The 10,334-nt window shown below is 54.8% G+C and overlaps 1 protein-coding gene across 1 annotated transcript; it reads right to left on the reverse strand.

The window, feature by feature from the left end:
- Window positions 1-3,856: 3,856 nt before the first annotated feature.
- Window positions 3,857-4,915, reverse strand: LOC129782916 (olfactory receptor 14A16-like). Its single transcript, XM_055792431.1, has one exon. The coding sequence runs from the start codon at window positions 4,865-4,867 to the stop codon at window positions 3,857-3,859; it is 1,011 nt and encodes a 336-aa protein (XP_055648406.1). The 5' UTR covers window positions 4,868-4,915.
- Between the last annotated feature and the right edge of the window lie 5,419 nt (window positions 4,916-10,334).

Here is a 10,334-nt window from a genome sequence, read left to right on the forward strand (position 1 = left end):
CCTGTGATGACACAGGGCAGGGACTGCCTGGCTGGGTCCTTGGTTTGCATTCGGCAAACTAGGAGCCATCAGGAAAGGTGACCAACAGCCTCCTGGGCTGTATGACCAGGAGCACAGCCACGGCAAGTCATTCCCTCCCTCTGCTTCCCACTTGTTTCCCCACATCTAGAGTACTTGTCTAGCTTTGGTGCTCCGCAATAGCAGAGAGACATTGGCACGCTGGAGCCATTTCAGTAAAGAATCACAGAGATGGTCAAGGCTGGAGCACGTGCCCTGTTAGGTCAGGCTGAGGGAGCTGGGCTGGTCCACCCTGGAGAATGGAGGGCTTTTGTGGGAGGATGTAAGAGCCTTGCGTTGCCTATGGCAAGGTTTCCAAGAACTCACTGTGGTACAAGGCAGGAGCACAGGAAGCAATGGACTGAAGCAAGAGCGCTGTCCTCCTTCTTCACCTTCAGCCTTTAGCTCGGGGAACCACAGGCTGCACAGACCCCCAGTGGTGAGGGGTGTGCCATCAGTTCGAGTCCTCTTGGGTGACATTTCTGGCACCTGAGCGGGTAACTGTCCAGGTGGATTTTCCAAGGGTAAATCCTGCCTCGCCAACCTGACAGCCTGCAGTTGTGCGTGAGGAGCTCCACAGTGGATGTCATTTCCCTCAGCTTTACAAATGTCTTCCCATGGTCTCCCTCAGTGTTCTGCCCAAGCGATGCCATGACACTCTGGGTGCAAACAGAAAGAGATGAGTAAAACACCAGCTGGATGGTCAGGCTGAGAGAGCAGTGGGGAAGGGCTCACACCCCACCTGGAGGCCACTGGGACATACTGGGGCAGTGTGGGCACCACAGGGGACTCTCCTGCTTACAGTTTAAGAGCTGTAAAGATAATCCAGTGGAAGCAACTCTCACAGTGTCTGTCGGTGGCACCAAACTGAGAGGACCATCCCTGTGCCCTAGGGATGCCATGGAGGGGAACCCTGGCAGGTGGGGTGGCCGCCCTGTCAGGAGCTGCACAGATGCAGGAAGGACCAAGGGCAGAGCCTGCACCTCCCTCGGGTGGACTAACACCCTGCAGCTGCAGGGCCTGGGACCTGCCTGGCTGGGCAGTGTCTGTGCAGAAAAGGCCCTGGTGGTGCTGGGGGACAGAAGGCAAAACACAATCCCAGCCCGTGACCTGGTAGCAGAGGCAGCCAGCCGTGCCCTGGAGCGTATGAAGAGGTGCCTTGACAAGGGAGTGCGGGAAGTGATTGTGTCTCCGTGCTCATCCCTCGTTAGACCCCCTGTCCATGACTGTGTTCATTTTTGGGCCCTGACTGGGGAGGGAAGGAGGGAGGGAGCGGCTGGGTGGCTGCTGGGCTTTTGGCCGGAGACAGCCCATTACAACAAGGAAGGTGTGTATGTGGGAGGGAGTTGAGGAAGGAAGGGAGGCAACAGAATGTCCCCAGGACTTGGAGGGCCATGGAGTCATTTCATTGGCCACCCCATTCAGAATGAAGCTGGGAAGTGAGCCTGAAATTCAGAACCAACAAGGTCAATAGACAGGCCAGGCTGTTCCTATGGTTGTGCCTGGAGACCCGCACACCTACAGCACAGGTTGTGCTGGGGCTGAATCTCCTGCCTGGCTTCAATGGCCTCCCGAAGCCACGGACAAAGCTTTGGGTGGAGGCCCCAGGTGAGGCTGGTCAGGGCCAGGAAGGCCTAGGGATGCTCTCAGGGCCCTGCCCCCATGGGATCCCACCTGCCAGTGCCCTCAGCAGGCCAGGTTCTCCTTCCCTCCTGTCCTGGGCTGTGCTCTGCTGCTCTCCTTCCCCATGTGCCTGGGCATCAGGGACACCACAACTGCACACTACTAGAAGCAAGGTGGCCCTGGTCTTCAAATCCCTGAGCAGATTGTCCTCTTTGGGGAGACCCAGGTGCAGGTGAGCATCAGAGTGGGCAACCTGTTTGGTCTGAGGAACTTGCCCACAAGCCCCTGGACTCTTGGCATCCTTGCTTACCTGTCCTGTCAACACCAAGGAGACTGATTCCCCCAGAATAAACCAGATTATCTCACCCATTGTTTCTCCTGCCATAGTATCTCACAAACCAAACATTTTTTTAATTGGCAATAAATTAATCTTTGCCAAGACCTCACATCTCTGGACATGAAAAGAATCATTAAGAGATCTCTTTATCTTTGCCATGAGCATTGCTGGTTTATTTTTTCCTTTGTCCTGTTGAGTCAGTGCAGCGAATGAGCAGCTGAATGTTTGTCTCACCACTGGCCAAGGTTAACCCACCACAGGACCACATCAGGACTGCTGAGCCCACAATGGGGCTCCCAGCACATGAAAGACCCTGACACGTCAGAGAAGTCCTGCAGAGGCCAGAAGGATAGTTGGGACATGGAACACATTATGGACAAAGAGAGGCTGAGAGAGCGCAAGAGTATTATTTGAGAAATTGTTCTGAATGAAAGACTGGAGCGCTGGACCCAGGCCAGCTGGTGGGATCTCAATCAATATTGGTTAGAACACCATGCCATGAGAACATGATCTTGTTGGAGGTCTCTGACAATGGCCTTCCCTGAGAGACCAACTGTGGCAAGAGCTATGGGACTTGTGTGTAACAAGTGTCAGTCGGAAAGTGGCTCCCTTTATATTTAGAAATGGTGATGGAGTTGGGTATCGCTGGGCAACGGAGGAGGACAGAGGTGACCATGCAGCAGTGGTCCCTAATGAGGGCTGGGGTATATGACCAGGCTTGGAAATGAGCAGTGTTTGGGAATTTGTGGGGAAAATTTCCCTTCTGCAGCTTTCTGAGGGTGTGCAGGGAACACGGCACAGATCTGGCCCCTCAGTCCCGCTCCTTTGGTGCCTTGCTGGCTTCACCATGACCCCTGGGTCTGCACCAGGACCACCCTGCTGTGTGCCCCCACCCTGCACACCCACACAGCTGAGCTCTCACTGGGGTTTCCCTCTCCCTGGCCCTTCCCAGCCCAGCCCCCCCACAGCCCCCAGAGCTCTGCCCACCTCCCCTGCCCTCTCCCCAGCCCAGGCAGACACAGCAGCCCACGCGGGGCTGGCTCCATGCAATTGCCCACCCAAAGGGGGCTGCAGAGCTCTGGGCACTCACCCCACGGCCATAGACCATCACAAGGGCACAGGAGATGCTGGTGGGCAGAGAGGGGTCTCCTCCTGCCAGTCAGCCCCAGGGCTGGCACCAGCCATGGCATGAGGACACAGAGGCCATTGCCTCCCTCTGTCTGCTGCTCCTCTCTCACAGGGACCCTGATTGCCCACTCCTGGCAGCCCCTCGGGGCCAGTCCCTGTCCCCAGCACCAGGCTGCTGGCCTGGGGGCTCCCCAGGCACCTCCTGCTGCACCAGGGACACAGCAGCCTGCCCCAGCTGGGGCATCCACAGAGACACCTGCTCTTGCCCAGGGATGTGGTCTCAGGCATGGCCCTGAGCAGGCGGTGCTGCTGTGCAGGGCAGCGGTGCCTGAAAGCCCAGGGAGATGGTCCCAGGCACATCCCTCTTGGTCACCCACCATTCCCATGGGCACTGGGCCCCCACACGCCAAGGCTCAACACAGGCCCATGCCCTAACGCCTTGCCCCATGCCCTCCTCCCCTGAGCCATGGAGAACCCAAGATCAGAGACGTTGTTCAGGAAACAATTCCTGCAGCTTGTTCCTCAGCTTGGCTTTGGAATTAGTGCCAAAAGTCCAAACACTGGAACTGAGAAATCCTCCTTTTATTACAGAGATGTGAGCCAGGAGTCAAGGTTAATTGTCCACCCATGCATATGTACAAAGAACACCAGGTCAGACAGGCTGGGTTCCCACGTGCAACAGATTCAGACATTTCTAGAAAAACAGGATTGTCACAAATAGAATGCTAAACGCACTGGAGTTTCCAGAAATGAAGTGGAAATGCCTTGTGAAGGGACATGGATAATTTGTTGCTTCTGAGATACACCTGACTGCATCAGCTTCTTCAGTGCGTCCTTCAGCTCCTGGTTCCTCATGCTGTAGATGAGGGGGTTCACTGCTGGAGGCACCACCAAGTACAGAACTGCCACCACCAGGTCCAGGGATGGGGAGGAGATGGAGCGGGGCTTCAGGTGGGCAAATATGGCAGTGCTGACAAAGAGGGAGACCACGGCCAGGTGAGGGAGGCACGTGGAAAAGGCTTTGTGCCGTCCCTGCTCAGAGGGGATCCTCAGCACAGCCCTGAAGATCTGCACATAGGACAGCACAATGAAAATGAAACATCCACAGACTAAACAGGAACTAATCACTAGAAGCCCCACTTCCCTGAGGTAGGTGTGTGAGCAGGAGAGCTTGAGGATCTGTGGGATTTCACAGAAGACCTGTCCCAGGGCATTGCCTTGGCAGAGCGGCAGTGAAAAAGTATTTGCTGTCTGTAGGAGGGAGTTGAGAAACCCACTGGCCCAGGCAGCTGCTGCCATGTGGACACAAGCTCTGTTGCCCAGCAGGGTCCCGTAGTGCAGGGGCTGGCAGATGGCCACGTAGCGGTCATAGGCCATGACGGTGAGGAGAGAACACTCCGCTGAAAGGAAAAAGACAATCAGGAAGAGCTGTGCAGCACATCCTGAGTAGGAGATGTCCCTGGTGTCCCAGAGGGAGTTGGCCATGGCTTTGGGGAGAGTGGTGGAGATGGAGCCTAGGTCGATGAGAGAGAGGTTGAGGAGGAAGAAGTACATAGGGGTTTGCAGGTGGTGGTCGCACACTATGGTGGTGATGATGAGTCCGTTGGCCATGAGGGCAGCCAGGTAGATGCCCAGGGAGAGCCAGAAGTGCAAGAGCTGCAGCTCCTGCGTGTCTGCCAATGCCAGGAGGAGGAACTGGGTGATGGAGCTGCTGTTGGACATGTGCTGCCTCTGGGCATATGGTCCTGTCACAGGAGAAAAAGACAGTGATAATTTAGGGGAGACTTCTGCAAGCAAAATCAAAGCCATTTCCCACAGACCATCCCCCCGTCACACACAGACATCCCTCTCTTTTCTCGGAGACCTTCCTGCAGCTGTGTGGCTGCAGCCCTGCTTGGTGCTGGCCGTGTGGGTGATGAAGAGCAGGGCATCTGCCCACGGGCTCTTGACCAGCCAGCCCCACTCTGCAGCAGTGGGTGGGGGCAGGGACCAGTCCTGGTGTTTAACTTTGTCCTCTGAAACCAGTGCCAACGCAGAAGGGCTGGTCAGCGTCTGCAGCGCCAGTGCTAAGGAACGGGAAGGGTGAAGGCACTGTAAGAGAGCTTTAGTTTTTTTCACAGCTCCCCCCCATCTCTCCTGTTGCCTATTCTCGGATGACAGAAAAGCAGAGCATTTTTGCTGCCCTCCGGTGGAACAGAGTGAGGTCTGTGAGGCAAGAGGATTGCCTGTGGGTGAGTGCACAGTGAGGGGAGGTGGTCTGTCCTTCTGGTTCCCAGTTTCTATGGGCTTGCACCTTCCTGAGATGAATGGTGGCCACACTCCCATGTTACCCTGAAATACCACAAGGCACTGCTGAGAACGGACTGACCCACCACAGACCAGTAAAGGTTGTAGACTTTCATCAGAACTCAGCATCCCACCCACAGCAAAGGATACACAGCTCATTTCACCCACCCCAACAGTGTTTTCTCCATCACAGAAACTCTACGCTTCTATGTGGGGCTTTCAGATCACTAATGGGTGCGAGGGGACAGGTTTCCACTCTGGAGGGCAACTCGCTGCTTGGAAGGGAACTTCAAGGAGGTAGCCAAGTGCCCTAACAAGAGCATCAGGTTCAGGGAGAACCAGCCCCTTGCCCAGCCCCACATAGGGCATTGCCCACAGCCCCACAGCTGAGAGGAAAGCTGGGACACTTGTTCCCATGGACACACCTGCAGGAGAGGACCCACAAGGTCAGAGTGTGACTCTGCAGCTGAAACACCCATCCCCAGAGAGCCTGACAGCAAGAGCTAGAGAATAAAACTAACCCAAAACGGCAGAGAAAGAAGTAAAATTGCACTGAAGGTCTAGGTAAGAGTGTCCAGGGCGAGCGAGCCAGGCACTGAGGGCAGCGTTGCCCTTGCCCAGCTCTGCTCGCCACCTCCCACACACCAACATTGCCGGGCAGCTGCTCTCAGCCCCTGTGCTCTGCAGAGGGACCGGGGCACGTGGCTGCAGAGCTGCACCGCGGCTCTGCTGGAGCTCTGGCTGCAGAGGGGGTGGCTCACGCCTCGGGACCCCCAGCCCTGAGGGCAGAGGCTTTGCTGGGGGGAGAGCAGGCCAGGGGGATGCCTCAGAGAAAGGGGTCTGCACTGCACATGGTCAGAGAGAGCTTTCTGATTCTCCCTTCCACAACAATTCTGTCTGAAGTTTCCTATCAGTCCTTGCAATATCCTGGATGTCAGGAGACTTTCCTTGTGGGACGTATCTCCCTGTGCCAGGTCTTTCCCTGTCAGTGCTCACAGACCACATCTCTGCCTCTGTGCACTGGCCCCGCACAAACGTGCCTCTCTGAAGGGCACTGGCTGGGCACAGGGTCCTGCCCGCAGGGGAAAAGGGCAGCTCAGAACGACCCTGATGGCTCCAGCAAAGGTGCTGCTGCTGCTGTTCATAGGCGGAGGAGTGGCTGAGGGCACTTCAGGAGGCTCCTGGCAGACCTCCTCATCACTCAGAGTTACAGCTGGCAGTCTCAGGGACATCTTCAAACTCGAGATCTCCATTAACATTTCTGCCTCCCCTCTCCTGCCCCCAACAACAGAAAACTGAAAACACAGATTGAGGAGAGCCCTGGATTTATCATAGCAATCCCTGCGCTGACCTTCGATACGAAAAGTCTCATCCAGACATATTCTGAGGGTAACCTATACTTGTAAGCAGCGCTCACCCTTGCGGCACACTCTCAACAGCAGAGAGATCCTTCCCTATCAGGGGTCGGTCCATACGCCCCCAGAGCTGTCGGGAGCCCCCAGCAGGCTGAGAGCTGCCCCTGGCAGGCGGCAGAGCCCCTGCCCCAGCACACAGCCCCCTGGGCTGCAGGGACCCTGCTGGCAAGGACAGCCCTGGGCACCCCTGCCTGCACAGCCACCTTCACAGCCCTGCAGCCGGCCCTGGCACAAGGCAGCCCACATGCCCTGGCCCTCCCACGCTGCAGCAGGGAAGCCCTGCTCTGCAGCACACTGGCCTCCTCCACAGCAAAAGGCTCCCACACGGTCCCACAGGCTGGGGGGGCCCAGCTGCTGCAGACCCGGCTAGGAACTGCAGAGGCATTGCCCTGCAGCCACACACTTACCGGCTCCAGGGCTCTGCAGATTTCTCCAGCAGGGAGCTCTCAGCAGCCCCCCACCAAGGGCTGCTTTTGAGCTCTCCCTGCCTCCCTCCTCTGCCCCTCTGGGCTCCCTCCAGGTGTCCCTGGGGCTGCAGGGGAACCTGCTGGGCAGCAGGATGAGGCAATCCCTCACGGGCCTTGCCTCTCCTGGGGGGGGACACTTATTTCCAGCAGCGGCAATTCCCTTACTAGAAAAAGTTTTCTGCAGGAGTATCAACTTTTGTTAACCCATTACTAGAGAGGACACCAGGAAAACTGCAGCAAAGGATCCAAGTACTCCTAAAAGAGCGTGTGTGTATGTGTGTGTCTGGTGGTTCTGCAGGCAGGGGCAGGGAGGATGTCTTCAGTGCTTCAGTAAGCCCTGCAGAGCCCATTTCAGCACTTCATTGCACAGTCCGAGGGCGCAAGACTCAGCTCTCCTTTGCCCAGGCCATGTCTCTGCTCTGAAGCAAAGCCTTTGCACCCCCGGGCTCGGGGACACTTGGTACCAGGTTGCCTTATGGCCAGGCAGAGCTGGGCTGGTGCCACAGCTGGGGGGCTTCAGCCCAGATGTGCAGCAGTGCCCTCAGCCAGGCGCCCACGCAGAGGCAGCTGCAGCCCGTCCTGTTGCAGACAGAGCTGTGACACTGAGGGAACCAAGTGCCAAGGCAGGTGGCAGAGCTCAGCACAGCTGCTCGGCAAGGACAGCAGCCTCCAACAGCCCAGGCATCCACCACGCGGTTTAGACCGGTGAGGCAATTCCAGGGCACCCGAAGGAGTGTTCCCTCCTTCAGGAGCAGTCACAGAAGACACAGAGATACTGTGTGGCCGCTGCTGACTTGAGCAAGGGCAGGTGTGGGTACAGCTGAGGTTGTCTCTGCCCTCTTCTCCTCTGCCTTCCCCGGCCAGTTCTCCCAGGCCTCTGTGGCTGCAGGCAGGACTCTGGAGGAGAAGCAGCAGCAGTGGGAGGGGATCAAGTGCCTTGACCTCCGGCAACCTTGAGCAGTCCGTGGGAGCAGAGGGGCGGTATCCCAGGGGGCTGAGAGAGCAGGCTGCTGTCACAGGGAGGCCACTCTCCATCCTCTGGGAAAGGCCATGGAGACGGGGAGAGCTCTCGCAGGGCTGGCAGCACCCACCCATGGCACGCATGGCCAAGGGTTGAGCAGGGGAAGTAAAATTCCCAGAGACTGACCACTAGTGTAATATTTCATGGTGTATGAATGAGGTGAGTGGGTTGACCAGGAGAGATTGTGCCTGGACATCCTCTCTGCTTTCTGTGAGGAAAGGACAGGATTGCTCGACTTAGACAGAGCAGTGGTCGCCTTTCAGTGGAAGGGAGCATAGCTTTCAAAACCCTCATCCACAATATTCTGGTGCCACATTAGGATATTTCGGGCCTGCATGAGTAGAGAAGTAGATATTTATTAAATCAGCTGGATCATCAGTCTCTGACATACATGATCAGTGCCTGGTTCTCTGCCTGGAGGCATCCAGGTAGATGGGTGCTGATGGGATCTAACCTGTCACCTTGCCTGTTGAACCTGGAGGAGATGAGAGGGTGTTTTTTCATAGAATTTCTAGATGAACCACAAGTCACGGTCCACTCAGTGGACTCGTGATGGTTCATTAACCACGATCTCGAAGCACAAAAAATCAAGGCGACCACGCCAAGGGGTTATGCTTCAATCAAACAGCACAATTTTATTGTTTGCCCGTAAAGCGGCGTGCGATAGGTAGAAAGACAGAAAGTGAATAAAAGGAAAAGTAAAAAGAAAAGGAAAGAGCATTATAGCTACCACCACGGGTCTAAGGCGTCTCTATGGTCCCAGGTCCAGGCAGTGTCCCGCCGCCGGTCCTTCCAATCGTCGCGATCCTTGTTATGACCACAGTTGTGATCCATCTTCTGGACAGCTGTTATGCGGCCTTATTCAATCCCAGGTGGGAGGGGATGGCATAGTACTCCTCGTACCGTGCAGTTCTCCTTCCCAGGGTGTAGTTGTTCCTTTCAGTCCCAGGTTGCAGGGAGCGGCATAGTACTCCTCGTACCGTGCAGTTCTCTTTCCCAGGGTCTTTGTGTCTTGGTGTCCATGAGGACCACATTCCATCTCCAGGTCTCTGTTGGCAATGTTGAGACCATATTGTTCTCTTTAGACCGACTCAACATTGTTATCAGGACCACGTGGCAGCGATATAATCCTCTGAGAGGGGTAAAAAAGGGCAGGGAAAGAAAAGGGGAAAAGAAAATGACAGACAGGAAAAGAAGGGGAAAATAATCCTCTTTCTTTCAAACAGTTCAAAACAATCAAATGGTATTCATAAAAATGACTAAACATAAATCTGTTTAGGTCTTATACAATTTTCCTTGTGTCAGTAGATTTAGGGATGTCCACATTGGAAGGGATATTCAACAAGATACGTGCATTGATTACAGATGTCAGATACGTCAATTGCTTTACCATTCTCCAATTTAAGACATACAATATCATTGACAAAACAAGACCAATCAAGACCAATATCAAAAGGATGACAATAGGGTGACACAACTTGCTCAAGATGCCAGTAGCAGTCGGTGACCATCCGAAAAGTGTGTCCCACCATCCGTGTTCTGCATCTTTTCTCACTCTTCTCAAGACACGGTATATTTCTTCCACATTGTGATGGACAGTTATCAAGGTTTTCTGTCCGTTTTCTCTAACCTTTGCCAGAATCTTGATCAAGTCTTGATGCTGTAACAGTTGTTTTACCAAGGTGAGATTCATTCCAATGGATACAGGCTGCAAATCGTGAATTAGTGTATAATTAGATTTCAAGAGCTGGTGGGATGTGCCTGGGGCTAAATAGGAGAAGTCACATCCAGTGATGTTCATAAAATTGCAAACGCAAGAATTGGAATGATTCTTAGTATCTACAATCACCGTATCTACAGATACAGAATTACAAGCAGTTCTCAAACATGCACAACCCTTGCCAATATATACAAGCACTGTTTCAGGGTTATCGTCAGGACGAATCTCAAAATGGCAGATTCTCTGTGTAGTGTCTAAACAAATGTCCTGAGCTCTGATT

This window comes from Falco peregrinus, chromosome 19, assembly GCF_023634155.1.
Source record: "Falco peregrinus isolate bFalPer1 chromosome 19, bFalPer1.pri, whole genome shotgun sequence".
Lineage (NCBI taxonomy): Eukaryota > Metazoa > Chordata > Aves > Falconiformes > Falconidae > Falco > Falco peregrinus.